Here is a 15,309-nt window from a genome sequence, read left to right as displayed (position 1 = left end):
TGCGAGAGCGAGCTCCTGACCGATTGACAATGCAATGCATTTCGCTGCTTCGATCGCTTCATGTCTGCTTCAAAATGTTGACTGCTGCGGTAATGTTAGGGAAATGATATCAGGGTTGTTCCTCGCGTAACAAATCCGTTACTGCCGACCTCCTGACGGGCGATACCAGGGCTTTGATTCCCGGGGCCCTTGTCGAGACAGCGCTCCCCTTGCTCGAGCTATGTTTGGTTCGTGCTTTGACTTTTTGGTAAATTTTCGTTCATCGTGTCCCGCAAGCACTAAATGCGTACCGCCAGTGGCAACGCCTGCAATGACCAACACTTGGTGATGCTTCTGGGGCCAAATTCTCGCGGAGAGAGCGGATCGGAATGCTCGTGATCCAGGACTCGCGCGACCTCAGACTTCGCCGCAATGGCCGCCGACGAACGAGACCTCGACCAAATCCGGAGATGGAACTCCAAAGCGTTTGAAGCAATTGAAAACAAATGTGTGCATACACTTATCGCGGAGAAGGCCTCAGAACATCCGGCCAAGATCGCGATCGACGCTTGGGATGGAAAACTAACGTACCGTGAGCTCGAGGACTTGTCATCGAGAGTCGCATACGTCTTGTATGCACGAGGTTTCCGGCCGGGAGAAAGTCCGTCTGTACTTCCGCTTTGCTTTGAGAAGTCAAAATGGACAAGCATCGCTATGTTGGGAGCCATGAAGGCTGGAGGGATATGCGTTGCTCTTGACATTAGTCAGCCAAGCAAGCGGCTAAGGTCCATTGTCGAGCAGACCCGAGCTCGGTGGGTTATATGCACGACTGCCACTCTATCCATCGCAAAGGCTTGCTCCGAATCGAATGAGACCATCGTGGACCTCGAACAGGCGTTGCGAGAAGACAGCAAGGAAACGACGCTTCCACACGTGTCTCCCACACAAACAGTCTTTGTCACATTCACATCCGGAAGTACCGGTAGGCCCAAAGGAGCATGCATATCTCACGCCAACGTCGCGGCTGCCGTACATTATCAGGGTGATCTCCTGGGCTTCCGCGATGCTCGAGTTCTGGATTTTGCACCATACTCATTCGATGTGGCATGGTCGAACGTGCTGCACACCTTGTGCGCCGGAAGCTGCTTGTGCGTTCCCCGCGCGAATGACATGCTGAATGATGTAGGGAGGTGCATCGACGTCTATGAGGCGACATTGATCAACATCACCCCAACGATGCTGCGAACGCTGGAGAAGAAGCCCGCAAGCCTGCAGACTATCCTCCTGAGTGGTGAGCCGCCGAGTCCAGATCTGTTGTCCAAGTGGGCAGGGCAGGTCGACCTGAAGAACACATATGGTCCTGCCGAGTGCACGTTCAAAAGCACGTTTGCGGACGTTCACCCAGATTCCGACTTCATACCGGCGTCTCGAAGACTCGGGACGGCATACGGAGCGAAGACTTGGATCGTCAATGCGGAAGACCAAAGCCATCTCGTTCGCATTGGCGAGGTAGGCGAATTGTGGCTCGAAGGACCGCTCGTGGGTCAGGGGTATCTGCATGATGCCGAGAGGACATCGACTGCATTTGTCAACAGTCCATCGTGGTCGCCAAGGAGCGCTGGTGGCCTAACTAGCCGCTTGTATCGCACCGGAGACCTCGTCCGCTACGAGAAAGACGGATCGCTTGTCTTCGTGGGACGAAAGGACCGGCAGGTCAAGATCCAAGGCTGTCGAGTAGAACTCGGCGAAGTGGAATTCCATATCCGCCAATGTCTGGCGTGCGACGCAAGTGTCGAGATAGTGGTGGAAGCAGTGGTTTGCAAGGCAGGCGACGCTGCGAGTCTGCTGGCGTTCCTGACTACTAGCGATTCGTCGCAACTTTCTCAGAAGCTTGCCAAAGTCCTCCCGTCGTACATGATTCCCACGGCATTCGTCTTCATCCCGGGTCATCTGCCTCGAACGGGCACTGGAAAGACTGATCGCCTGCGGTTGCGAGAGATAGGGAGCTCCCTCAGCCTCAGAGAATTGGCCGTGCTGAATCGAGGTCGAATCTGCCAGCGATCAATATCGTCAACTCTCGAGAATCGATTGCGGCAATGTTGGGCAAAGACATTGAGCATCAATGACGACGACATCGGATCAGACGACAGCTTCTTCCACCTCGGCGGCGACTCAATACGCGCCGTCAGACTTGTAGGCGCCGCCAGAGAAGAAGGCCTTGCCTTTGGCGTTGCAGATATATTCAAGAACCCAAAGCTGTGCGACCTTGCCGAGGTAGTGCGTCAGGATGCAGTGGCAGAAATAGACAGCGTGGAGCCCTTCTCGCTCCTCCAGAGCCTCGATCGGATCCGCATACCAGAGCTTGCGGCTGCAGCTTGCGGGACCAAAGCTTCGGAAATCGAGGACGTCTTTCCATGCACGCCATTCCAAGCAGGACTGTTTGCCCTCGGCGTCCAGCGTCCGGGAGCATACGTCTCAGTACGACGATTCGTGCTACCGTCCGATATCGACATAGACCGGTTCCGGAGGGCCTGGGAGACGGTCATCAATGCCGCCTCGATTCTGCGTACCCGAATGGTTCATCTCGAGGGTGAAGGAATGGTCCAGGTAGTGCTGCGGCATCAGATCCAAGAATGGGAGGGTACGGAAGACCTAGACATGATCGATGTACGAAATCGCATGCGTCCTGGCGCACCACTGGTACGCTTCTCCATCGTTCCTCGTGGGAACAAGCACATCTTCTCATGGACCATGCACCACGTATTACTCGACGGATTTTCCAGGTCGATCGTCATGTCGATGGTAACAACCGCCTACACGGGAGGCCTTGTAGATTCGCCACCACCATTCCAGCGCTTTGTCAAACATGTCGCCGAATTGAACGTCAGCGAAGCCTCCCAGGCATGGAACAACCACTTCTCCAGCAGCAGCGCTTCAGTCTTCCCCGACCTGCCCTCGCTTACCCACAAGCCTGAATCCTCCGCAGTCATCACTCACACCGTAAAAGACCTGCACTGGCCTGCTGGCGATAACATCACGCCGGCGACTCTCGTGTCCACAGCATGGGCAATCCTGATGGCCAAGTACACATCCTCTTCCGATGTCGTCATCGGCACGATCGCAGCAGGACGAGATGCCGGAGTTCCGGGCGTCGAGCACATGGCCGGACCAACAGCTGCAACGATTCCAGTGCGGATCGTTGTCCATCGTGGCGAAGAGACGGTGCAAGAATTGCTCACTCGCACGCAAGAACAACGACTTACTATGCAGCAATTCGAACAATTCGGCCTGCCACAGATCCGTCGAGTGAGCCCCGAAGCGGACCTGGCGTGCAACTTCCAGACATTGATGGTCGTCCATCCGGTGGAAACATGCGAGCCATGTCCACTATTCCAGGATGTGCTTGACGAAGGCCGGGGAGCAGCTCTGAATGATGCAGCGAGCACGTACGCTCTCATGTTGGCCTTCCAATTGCAGCCGACCGGCGTGCATATCACCATCAACTTCGACCCAGCGGTGCTCGACTCCTCAAGCGTAAAGAGCTTACAAGGACAGTTCGAGGCGGTACTGCGCCAATTGTGCTCCAAAGCCGACCGCAACAAAAGCGTCGCAAGCATTTCCACCCTCTCCAGCTCCGACTTGAAAGATATCCAGACCTGGAATGCGCATGTGCCGGAGCCAGTTCCTAACCTCGTACACGACCTTCTGAGCCAGACGATCCAGCAAGATCCCGATGCGACCGCCATCCACGCCTGGGACGGCGACCTGACATACGGTCAACTGGACGACTTGTCGACACGAGCAGCTCAAGCTCTGATGAGTGTGGTCGCAGTGCAGCCCAACGACATCATCCCTATCTGCTCAGGGAAATCCCTCTGGACCAGTGTGGCTGTGCTCGCGGTAATGAAAGCCGGGGCAGCATCGCTGACGTTGGACGTCTCCCAGCCGCAACAGAGACTGCGCAAGATTGTCGCACAAGTAACACCAAAAGTGATACTAGCATCTCCGACGTATCGTAAGGTCGCCCAAAGCTTGGTCGCGGACACGGAAGTCATCGGTTTGGACACTTTGCTCCAGAAGCGTTCAGCCTCGGAGCAAGTCGGTCCAACCTCCACCAAGCCGAGCGATGCATTATTCGTGGTCTTCACTTCCGGCAGCACCGGCACACCAAAAGGCATCGTCATCTCGCACGAGAACTTCAGCAGTGCGCTTGTCCATCAGAACAAACGTCTCGGGTTCAATCGCAAAAGGAGGGTATTCGACTTCGCTTCGTACGCATTCGATGCGTCATACTACAGCTTACTTCACACCTTGTACTCGGGTGGATGTCTCTGCGTGCCGTCAGAGGACGACCGTCTCAACGACTTGTCGGGCAGTATTTGTCGGCTCGAGGCAAACTTTGCAACCCTCACGCCGAAATTGGCTGCGGTGCTGGTTGAGGATGCACTCCGCGTGCTTGATCTGGTCGAGCTATGTGGCGAGACGGCTGATGTGGATGTTGTCGCTCGTCTAAGGAGACAGACCTCCGTGCGCTTTGCCTACGGACCTGCCGAATGTACAGTGTTGACGACCGTATCTGCTGGAGATGCGGCTGGGTCGGCGATTGGCCGCGGAGTCGGCGTGTGCTGTTGGGTCGTCGACTCGAGCAACCCAGATCTGCTGGCTCCCGTAGGCTGTGCTGGCGAATTGTGGATCGAGGGTCCATTGGTAGGAAAAGGCTACCTTGCAGACAACGAAAAGACCGCAGCTGCCTTCATCGAAGACCCAATTTGGCTTTCCCAGGCAGTCGGCAGAAAAGGAAGAGTATACCGTACCGGCGATCTAGTCCGATACGCTCCCGATGGTAGCCTCCACTTCATCGGCAGAAACGATTCTCAAATCAAGATCAGAGGACAGCGAGTCGAGCTGACCGAGGTGGCGTACCAAGTGCAGCAACACTTGAGTGCAGCATCCCCCATTGACAGGCTAAGCGTCACCGTACTGGCAGAAGTGGACAAAGCATCCTCGACGCTGGTTGCGTTCGTCGTCCCACCGGACGGCCCTTCCATGACAGCACAGGAGCTGAAGAAGTCCGTCGAGCTGCTTACAGCAGACACACAACAGCGCCTCAGCTCGGCGATGCCTTCATACATGATCCCATCGTCGTTCATACCGCTCCACAAGGTTGCCCTAACAGCGACCGGCAAGATTGACAGACAGCATTTGCGCATACTCGCTCGACAATCCCGAACGGAAGCATCCCATTCTGCCCCTTCGACGATTTTAGGCAAACAGCTCAGCGAGACCGAACTGTACTTGCGGTCCCTTTGGGCGCGAGTATTGAAGATCTCTGACCATAAAATCAACCAAAATACTCCATTCTGGAGCGTAGGAGATTCCATCACCGCCATGTCGCTCACTGTCGCGATCCGCAAAGAGTTTGGGGTTGATCTGAAACTCTCGTCATTGGCCAGGCATCAAACCACGTTGGGGAGCTTGAGCAGAATGATCGAAGAGGCCACAGTCGCGACCAGTGCGGTAGAGGAATCGTCCGCTCACGCTGACCTCGAAGAGATGCTTCGGCACTTGGACCTCTCCGCTTCGACTGCACCCGTTCTTGCTCCGTCAGCTCCAGTAAGAAGCGAGGTGGCATTCCTGACCGGAGGAACAGGATATCTGGGCATCCAAATACTGCATGATCTCCTCTCGAGCAACCGCTTCGAAAAGGTCGTGGTCCTAGTCCGCGCGCACAACGCAGACGCTGGTCTGACTTGTGTCAAGCGCGCTGCGGAAGCTGCTGGGTGGTGGCAGGACTCCGCTGCCCAGTCCATCGAAGTCTGGTGCGGAGACCTCTCGAAGCCTCGCCTGGGGCTAGAAACTCCCCATTGGAACCGGCTAGCAGGCACCTCACCCTCTCTGGACCCGATCAACATCGTAATCCACTGCGGCGCCTCTGTCCACTGGACCTCATCCTACGAAACGCTCAAACCCGTCAACGTCTCCTCGACCTTCCAGCTCCTGACTTCAGCCTTACAATCTCCTCATCTGCGACGTTTCGTATACATATCCGGCGGGCGGAATCCTCAAGGTCCTGAACATCTGAATCCAGAAGATGAAGTGAGCGGTTACGTTCGGAGCAAGTTCATGTCGGAGAAGATGGTGCTTAGCATGGCCGAGCATCCATGTCAACCTCGCGGCAAGTACACCGTTGTGAAGCCAGGGTGCATCATTGGAAATGCGGAGAATGGCAACGCCAATGCTGATGACTTTCTATGGCGGTATGTGCGGACTTGTATCAAGCTTGGAGCTTTTCCGCGAGAGGACATGAGCGCTTGGCTCCCAGTTGCCGAGTTGTCGACTGTGTCGCGGCAGATCCTACGCCAGGTAGACGCGCAGGTACCCGGACCCTTCAGTGTCGTCGACGGCGGCATATCGATACACTCGTTCTGGCAAGCTGTACAAGCTGGGTCTGGCAATCCGCTCGCAGAGATGGACGAACCGACATGGACGCATATGGTACGGGCGCAGATCGAGGAGGATGGCGAGACTCATCCGCTTTGGCCAGTCCAGCAGTTTCTCGGGCCACTTGGAGTGAGGAAGCTCGTCAATGTAGACGATGAGGAGTCGCAGGAGCGGGTCCAAATTGCTGCTCGTCTGCAGCTAGCGATGGCTGAGAATGTGCGGCATTTGCGCAGAGTTGCTCAGACAATGAAGCGAAATGGTGGCCCGGAAAGCAGACGGCCAGCCAGGCACATGGCCAGCCAGTCGAACCAGCTCGAAAGAAATCTCGGAGAATCTGAGCAGGGTCGTGGAGGCAGTAATGCAATGAGTTTGGACTGAGGCTGAAGCCAGATGGGCTAGGAAGCAGATAGCCAGCCAGCGAAACAAGCGTGAAGGAGATCTCGGAGAAGCCAGAAAGGACCGTGGAGGCGGGAAGATAATGATAATAGACCGAGAGCACGTTTCTTGCGGAGGCGAAAAAGGCCACAAAGCCAATCATATCGGGGGGATGTATCGTGTATAATACAATAATATAATCTGTTCTTCTCTTTAGCACGGGCTCAGACCACATTCCCTCAACGCCAAATGCTCCCTGTACAACCCACCAACCAAACCTTCATATGCATACCTCTCCCCGGAACACTCCCGTCATCACCGCCGTCCCTTCTCCTTCGCCCTTTGCTCATACAGTTCCGCCCTCCGCTTGAACGCCTTTTTCTCATTCTCCTTCTTCAATTGTTCGTCCGACATCGCTTTGAAGTTACTCCATTTTTCCCTGATGCTAGGCTTCTTCGGCGGTGGCGTACCCGGCTGCACCATATCCTCACCCTTAGTCCCAGTCACCAGCGTCGTGTCGATCGTCTTGCTACTCGTCCGCTGCACTCGAGGCGGTTGATAGGTCGGGTTGATGTACGGTCCAGAGGGCTTTGGCGGCGCTCCGCCATTCAGCGCGGCCCTTTGCTCTTTCATCGCAGGGAACCTGTCTTCCAACATAGCCGTGAGCGTGTTCGTTGGCTCCATGCCAGGCTTGGGCACAAAGTTGGGCGCCATGCCTAGAGCTTTCCTCACAGCCTCATTCCTCAAAAGTAGTCCTTGGCCCATACCAATCGCACCCGAGCCGCAGAACCACACGCAGACTGCGGCGGGCTGGAATGCCATGAAGACAGCGATCAAGCCCGGCATGATGTACAGCATCAACGGTCTCATCATGGGCCCGAGCTGTGTCATCGCACCCGTCTCGCCGCCCATTCGAGCTACCACATGAATTGTTCCTGCCATCAGAATTGGCAACAGAAGGTATCCATCCGTCAGAGTCAGATCCTCCAGCCAAAGAAAGCCGCCGTCGTGAAGGCCTGGGACTGGTAACGCAGCCATGGCCCGCGTGAGCTTGATACCGCAGTACGCAATCACACCCTGAAGCAACATCGGCGCCAGTTGCTTTGGCATGCTGATGATTCCAGCCCGTTTCTTGACCTCCCCTTTCCTTTTCATAGCAAGCAGGACGCCTTGCGTGTCTCCCTCCTTTTGAGCCTCCTTCATGCGTTGATCAAACGGCTTGAGGACCTCTCCCAAAGCCGCTGTTCGTGCCATGCTGTCTGACGACTTGACGAACGCCGGGAAGAGCAGCAGACGGGCGACGAGGGATGTAGTGAGGATGGCAGCCCACCATGGTAGTCCGCCATATACGTGTATTCCCTCCATGGCGTATTGAACTAATGTTGACGGGCCCCATCCATAGTCAATGCCGAGCTGATGAAGGTAGCCGATCTGTTCAGGGAGGAGGGTCGCAGGATCGCTGGCCGGGTTGATCTCAATCGTGTCGAGCGTGATCGTGTCGAGGTTGGGAAAATCGGAGGGAGGTGTCGAGGTCGGCGGAGCAGGTGTCTGCGAAGTCGATGCATGTCGGTATGCGGCGACGGTGGGCATTATTGCGATAGGTCGCCATGATTGTGAGGGTCGAAGGGATGCGACTCGATGTGCGGTGTTCAGGCGGGATGGAAGAGTTGATGATGAGAGCTGCTCGGTCCGTCAGCATGCGCGTCGCAAGCAAGATTCGAACTTATTCTTTACATTTCGGCATTGAGAGAGATGCAATTGCGACGTCCTGCCTCTGAGGGCGCGCAAGCCTCTGCTGGGCATCATCTTTGCCGCGTGGTTGTGTCGAAGATCTCAAAAGTTTGAAAGTTTGGGGAAAGTTGCTTGAAGCTTGCACGACGTACACGATCTAGCGAAATCTTGGCATGGCCGAGGTCTATGGTGAACCGACAGGAGAGCATGTTTGGACTGGACAACGGAACACATTCGCAGTGCAATATGATACTGCTAACGCTCGAGCGGTGACAGAGTGACGACAGCGCCATGTTGTGTCTCGACTTGTGCCAACCATTGGCTTTTCGACAGCTCTCAAGACAGCGCACCGCGGCAGCAAAGACCTCCACGCTGCATGCATACCAGGTCAGGTCGGACCATATCGGATCCTAATCCAGTCTCCTGATATGTGTATAGCTGGCGACGTCTCATTCCATCATTTCTGTATGCAGTACCAGAGACGCCATTCCTTTTCGTCCTTCACAGTCACTCAAGAGCAGTGTACATGTCCAACTCCCGTCCGTCTCGTCGTGTTCGCTCGACTGGATCATCCTTCACTTCGATCCCGGGGCCTAATGAGTGCGTTCGGTGCGAGGGGAAGACCTGATGTCCTGTTAGCTTCGTCTCTTGGTTGGTTGGACCACGCCGAGCATCTTCGCCAGACTGCGTGACAGCGTCGTCCACGTCTCGCCTCCACATGTCTCTCTCGATTATCCAACATACCTTCGTCTTGCCCCAACCTAACCTGTACGCCGCCTCATGTGCAATTAACTCCCCAAATCCCAGCATCAATCCGTTGACAAATGGTAGTAGAAGATTGATGGCGGCACCCCTCATCAGACTCCAGAACGTCGGCGGTGAATAGAGGATCATCGGACTTGAGCTTGAGGACGCCGGTTCATCCGAGTCGTTGGAATTTGAGTGGTTGGCATCGTAGATCTCGCTGTCGGAGGGAAATGTGGTTTGTGATTCTGTGAGGTCGGGAGCGGACATGGCGGCGGAGTATTGTTGCTGTTGGTATTTGTGGTGGCAGTGAGGATGACTGCAAGGCGGGACAATGGCAACCTTTGTGTGAGTGGGATCCCTGTATCACTCTGTGCGCTGTCCTTGTTGGTAAATGTGTTGGATGCAGATGATCCAACAAGTCGGACGCGGAGGTGAATCGCGCTCACGGACTGGCAGTGGTCCGTGATCGGTGACGTGCCTTCAAGTGGGAAAGCTTCAATTTGATGATGAACCATCTTCGACTTCTACAATTCCACGTTGCCTCTCTTCCACAACTCTTCACCACTTTCTTCCCGAATACCGCACATCGGCTTACACTCCTTCACAATCATCACACAACTCGCACATCATGGACGCCGATCAACAAGACAAGATCGCGCAGTTCAGCTCGGTCACAAGCGCAGACCCCAGCGTGGTATGTAGGAGCATCTGACAGCTTTCGAAGATGGCCACAACTGACAATGTAACAGGCACAAACTGCACTCGGCGCCGCCAATTGGAACCTCGAGCAGGCTGTCGCTCTCTTCTTCGCCGCGAATGAGAACGATTCAGGCGATGACAACGATGACGAACCAACTGCCTCAACCACACCCGCCCAACCAGGACCCGCCGCGAGTTCCTCCTCCTCAGCCCGAAAGCCAGCATCAAGTGGTCGCTCAAAGCAGATGAAGACATTGGCAGATCTCGGTGGAGCTGATGACGAAGATGAGAAGGATCCAGCGCAGGATATGTTTGCAGGTGGAGAGAAGAGTGGATTGGCAGTACAGAACCCCGACCAGGCGGCTCGTCCGGCTGATCACTTCCGCAATATCATGAACCAAGCACGCAGCAACCGAGAGCGTCCAGAGGGTGAAGATGGCGATACAGAGGAAGAGCAGCCACGTTCATCACACTTCGGAGGCCGTGCGCAGACACTGGGTGGAGACGACGTACCAAGCCAGGTTGTGCAGGATCCTGCAGCGGCAGCTACCTCTTCTCGACCAAGGCATCCTCGCGTCACCCGGACACTTCACCTCTGGGCGGACGGCGTGAGTATAGACGATGGCCCACTGCTCCGCTTCGACGACCCAGCAAACGAGCACATCATGCAAGAAATCAACCAAGGTCGCGCTCCCAAAGCGCTACTCGACGTCCAGCCAGATCAAGAAGTCGATCTCAACCTAGAGCCCCACAAGGGAGAGAACTACGTCGCGCCGAAACCCAAGTACAAGCCCTTCGGCGGGCAAGGACAACGTCTAGGGTCGCCCACACCCGGTCTCGCTCCTCCTGCCACCGCGTCCGCACCGACCTCCTCCCACGCCACTACGAACGACTCCGCCGCCGCAGCCACGACCGCCGCTCCTCCCACCATGCTCGTCGATGACTCTCAGCCCACACTCCAACTCCAGATCCGCCTGGGCGACGGTACCCGTCTCGTGTCGCGCTTCAACACCTCTCACACTATCGGCGATGTCTACGACTTTGTGAACCGTGCCGCACCGACTTCCCAGCAGCGGCCGTGGGCGCTCATGACCACGTTCCCGTCCAAAGAGCTGGAAGACAAGTCGCAAGTGTTGGGAGATATTGGGGACTTCAAGAGAGGTGGAGTAGTGGTACAGAAGTGGAAGTGAGTGACATGAGGGAAGTGGCGGACACTGGCATGGATTTCGGTGCCGTAAGACTTGAAAGGCGCGGTCACTTTGCAGCCGTGTTGCTCGACTGGCACATTTGATACGAAGGCATAGATCAAGAATGCGCATCAGGCAGGTATGCGAGGGAGCCACCGAGGGCGGACTCGAGGGGAGAGGAGATCAGGGTGGAAAGCCCACTCTCAAACGAGAGACACGAGAGACTATTCTCAAAGCCATAGCGAACGAATGAGTTCGCAAAACTCGAGCTCCATATCTCTTCCTTTCGTGTCTCGAGATTGCCTTCTCCGATACTATTCAAGAAGTTCTCACTGCTTGTCTTCACAAGCCGGCCATGGCTCGAAAGGCCACGCGCCAAAGCTGATCGCGATAGCTGACGTTCATAGGTAACATACCATAATCCTGATGTCAGAACGTGAGGTGCTGTGAGTGGACTCCGCTGCGTGTCTCCATGGCAGAAGACGTGGCCGAAGCTATCTTGAAGGCTCGTGCGGCGATGTACCTCCTATCCAGAGGCTCTTGCTGCTCCGCGCGTGAGGGTCAGTATTTGAAGATCTGCATACCAATCACTTCATGCCACCGCGGACTTTTGACGGTGATAGCTTGATTCTGGACATTACATTATTCACATTTCCCCTGACGCCCTACTTACACGAAGAAATTCGTCACTTCATCCAAGGTACCCGCGTCCGACCAACGAACGAGGTCAAGACGACCCATCATACACCCTCTCCTGAAAGAACTCACAAACCTCCACCTCAAACCCATCCACGCGCTGCGCCCCAATCTTCTCCTCATTAAACACATTCGTAAACGCTCCACCCCTTCGATCCGGCCAGGTGGGAAGTCCATCTCCATTCGGATCGCCATGCAAAATGAAGTTCACTAGGTACTCCTGCAATTCGCGACTCCATTTCGGTGCACCTGCCGCATCCACATTGCCGGTGTACTCCATGCTCGGCGCGTCGGAGCCGTGTAGAGCTGGTGGTACCGCCCACTCGTAGACGAAGGTCGGAGCGTCGGGTTGTTTGCCGAGGTAGTATGCGTTGCAGGAAAAGCCGAAGTCGCGGACGAAGCGGGAGAGGCGTTCGTAGGGAGTGGTGTACGGGTAGGTGCCGTTGTAGGCGGCGGGGTAGAGCTCATTGACGATCTTGTTGACGTTTGAGGTTTGGAGTTGTGGTTCGAGACGTCTGATGAGTTCGGCGAATCCGGTGTCGGAGGTCAAGTCGGGAGGTGTGAAAGCGTTGCCGTCGTTTTTGTTGTAGGATGTTAGGACGGAGATGTTCTTGCCGCGGGAGGCGAGGAGGAGTTCGCCGGGCAGTTCAGGCCAGAGGTCGCCGTCGACGGCGGGCCCAAAGGCGAAGACGCCGGGTTTTGCTAGGCCGATTTGTCTTAGCTGCGCTTCCATGACAGCGGCGGAGGAAGCTTTGCGTGCTCCTTCGATTGAGTTGGTACCCAATCTGTGGAGGAATTCTTGGGTACGATCCTCTTGTATTTGACGAGATGGCTGAGGTACGAATCCGGAATAGAGAGGGATGGCTTTCTTGAATTTGGCATCGCTCTGGCCGTCTTGAGCGGTGATCTGGTGGAAGATGCTCCCGCCGCCGGCGGACTCTCCGATCAAGGTGATCTTCTCAGGATCTCCACCAAACTTGTCGATGTTGTCGTATACCCAGTCGATTGCGAGGCGCTGATCATAAAACCCGGCGTTAGAAACTCCACCGCTGGCCTGGAGCGTGGGTCCGGCGAGGAAGCCGAGGGCGCCTAGGCGGTAGTTGACGGATACCCAGATGAAGCCAGGAGATTGTTTCTCGTAGGCTCGGAGAAGGAAGGAGTCGGGCTTCAAGGTCGCTCCAACCACCGCTTTGTCGCCAAGCGAATATGCACCACCGTGGATGCTAAGTTTTATGTTAGTACATCGCAGGGTGATGAGAAGAGTCAGAACGTACTAGATGACGACGTCTGCTCCTCCATTGCTGTAGTCTGAGACATTCCCTTCGAATATCTTCTGTGGAACGACGACATCAAGGAATAAACAATCTTCTGTCATGCCAGGTGGAAATGAGGCCTTGAGAAGATTTAGAGGCACGTCTGGGGTGACGGTCGCAAGTGTTTTGCCTGCCTCGTACGAGAGCAGAGATGCATTGCCTTGTGAGTACGCTTCGGCGTATTCGTAAGTCAGTGCATTCCAGACTGGTCCTGCCTGTGGACACACGACAGGCTGGGTTCCATTTTGAACGATGGGATTCCTGCCGACTGGTGATTGAGGTTTCGCGAAACGTAGATTGCCCGTCGGTGGTTGGGCGTATCGGATGTTGGTGAAGTTGTATGTCTGGAGTGTCTCCTGGAAGAGCGGGATGTCATGAGCAGTCCTTGAGTTGGGTCAAGTCACAAGGTGACATACGTTGAAGACGCTTGCTTGATGGATCTCATACCCAAGATCTACCGTTGGCAAGGCATCTGCTGATGCCCGAGCAAGCGATGCCGCAAAGAGGACTGAGGCTGCGGTAGAGACGAGATGCATAGCTGCGGTGCGGTGTGGAACTGATGCTCGGTCGTATCTGGAGCAAACCCACCTTTGACATCTGGCGAATTGTTCTCTTTTATCCACGATACCTCGAGGTCTGTGCATGGCCCGGGCATCTTCGTCAGATCGTCGCGCATCATGAGCGTATGCGGGATGCTCGTCGACGTCGACGTCGACGATGCGGTCGAAGCAAGTCCAAAGCTTCCTTCGTTCAAAATCTCGTTCAATCCTGCGAACGAGGGGAGCTGCGACCACTTTCTCCCGGTGCGAAGCACTAATGACTCTGCTCTCTGCATATCCCGAGCTCTATGAGGGAGGTATAACATGAGCACATAAATAAATTCAACGGATGGCGTATCATCCATCTTCACCGGTTCCCGCACGTTTTTAGCGGTGTGCACGAACGTGTTTCATGATCTCCCGCAGATAGGCATGATGCGCGGAACTTTGGACGCGACACCTGATCAAACGTCGTGTCTGTTCGGATCTGCGATCGACACGAGTTTCGCATCGATGGCGAGGTAGAGGTTCGTCATCCCAGACGCTATTTGGCGCGTGAACAATCGCTATTTGGCGCTTTTGACGGTCACGTGCTCGGGACTCGCGTCAACGCGTGTCGCGTTCCTTACCTGTTTTTGCAGTGAACTTGGACAGTTTTTAACCACTCTCCCGTGCCCTCGTCGTCGCCGTAGTATACTATACCTCCTATTATTTCCGCCGTATACGCTACTACTACTAGCTCTACCGCTATAGCTACTACCGCCGCGCCGCCGTCTACCTACGAACGCGCGTTTCTTAATAAGGACGAGGACGAGGATAAGGATAAGGACGATAGTAATATACTATAGGACGAGTTCGATAGACTAGAGCTATAGAAGAAGGAAGAGGTATTAAAGGAGTATAAGGATCGTAAGGCTCGTCGTCGCCGTCTTAAAGGATTCTATAACTCTCTTAGTTAGCCGGATAATAATAGAGTAGTAGATAATACTACCGGCGCCGCGGTCGGTAGTATTATTTAAGGAAGAAGTAATAGATTAGCTAGCGCGGTAATTTAGGTTAATAAGAGCGCCTTCTTATATAGTAGTTACTATTACCGTTCTTACTTTAGTATTATTACTCCGCCGGTCGTTAAAGGACTAAGATTTCTATTATAAAAGGCTACTAAGGTATAGCTCTATTAGTATAGTAAGGAGACTAGATAGGAGCCTATTTATAGTAGTAGTCTAGGCCTAAAGAAGGGTGTTATTATTTCTTAGCGGTTTATTTATACGAAGGGTAAGGGTAACTAATCTATAGTTAAAAGAAGGAAGGGATTAGATGCCGCTAGAATCGCTATTATATATAAGAATACTTCCTTAAAGAAGAGCGGCTATACTATGTCGTTAATAGTAGCGAAGGTAAACGAGTCGTCGTAGAAGATATCCCTTAGGAAGAGGCTATACTATAACTACTCTTATAGTAAGGTAATTAGACTACTATTATACCGCCGTCGTTCTCGTAGACCTAAGATAATCGAGTTCCTTCGCTATACTCGTAAGGCTAGTATTACTATAAAGGAACTAAGATACTAGTATAAGAAGAAGTTTAATACCGGTAACGAGA

General features: G+C 54.4%; 5 protein-coding genes across 5 annotated transcripts; 2 read left to right on the top strand and 3 right to left on the bottom strand.

Moving 5' to 3' along the window:
* Positions 1-411: 411 nt before the first annotated feature.
* On the top strand, positions 412-6,998 carry MYCGRDRAFT_110642 (uncharacterized protein; the record flags this gene model as incomplete). The annotated part of the gene is made up of 1 exon (XM_003850154.1): positions 412-6,998. One exon carries the CDS (start codon positions 412-414, stop codon positions 6,796-6,798), a length of 6,387 nt encoding a protein of 2,128 aa, XP_003850202.1.
* A 112-nt stretch (positions 6,999-7,110) lies between these two features.
* MYCGRDRAFT_75240 (uncharacterized protein) lies at positions 7,111-8,599 on the bottom strand (the record flags this gene model as incomplete). Its single annotated transcript, XM_003850149.1, has 2 exons — positions 7,111-8,475; positions 8,530-8,599. Coding segments are annotated over 2 exons (1,435 nt in total), but the record flags the coding sequence as incomplete, so codon positions are not given.
* Positions 8,600-9,033: 434 nt separating this feature from the next.
* Positions 9,034-9,649, bottom strand: MYCGRDRAFT_75239 (uncharacterized protein; the record flags this gene model as incomplete). Its single annotated transcript, XM_003850148.1, has 2 exons — positions 9,034-9,150; positions 9,271-9,649. 2 exons carry the CDS (start codon positions 9,538-9,540, stop codon positions 9,034-9,036), a joined length of 387 nt encoding a protein of 128 aa, XP_003850196.1.
* A 188-nt stretch (positions 9,650-9,837) lies between these two features.
* Positions 9,838-11,411, top strand: MYCGRDRAFT_75234 (uncharacterized protein; the record flags this gene model as incomplete). Its single annotated transcript, XM_003850155.1, has 2 exons — positions 9,838-9,967; positions 10,023-11,411. The coding sequence occupies 2 exons, from the start codon at positions 9,902-9,904 to the stop codon at positions 11,160-11,162; spliced, it is 1,206 nt and encodes a 401-aa protein (XP_003850203.1).
* A 475-nt stretch (positions 11,412-11,886) lies between these two features.
* On the bottom strand, positions 11,887-13,533 carry MYCGRDRAFT_45976 (uncharacterized protein; the record flags this gene model as incomplete). Its single annotated transcript, XM_003850147.1, has 2 exons — positions 11,887-13,078; positions 13,130-13,533. Coding segments are annotated over 2 exons (1,596 nt in total), but the record flags the coding sequence as incomplete, so codon positions are not given.
* Positions 13,534-15,309: the final 1,776 nt, after the last annotated feature.

This window comes from Zymoseptoria tritici, chromosome 8 (assembly GCF_000219625.1).
Source record: "Zymoseptoria tritici IPO323 chromosome 8, whole genome shotgun sequence".
Lineage (NCBI taxonomy): Eukaryota > Fungi > Ascomycota > Dothideomycetes > Mycosphaerellales > Mycosphaerellaceae > Zymoseptoria > Zymoseptoria tritici.
The sequence above is the reverse complement of the archived record's forward strand: the minus strand, read 5'-3'. Positions and strand labels throughout refer to the sequence as shown.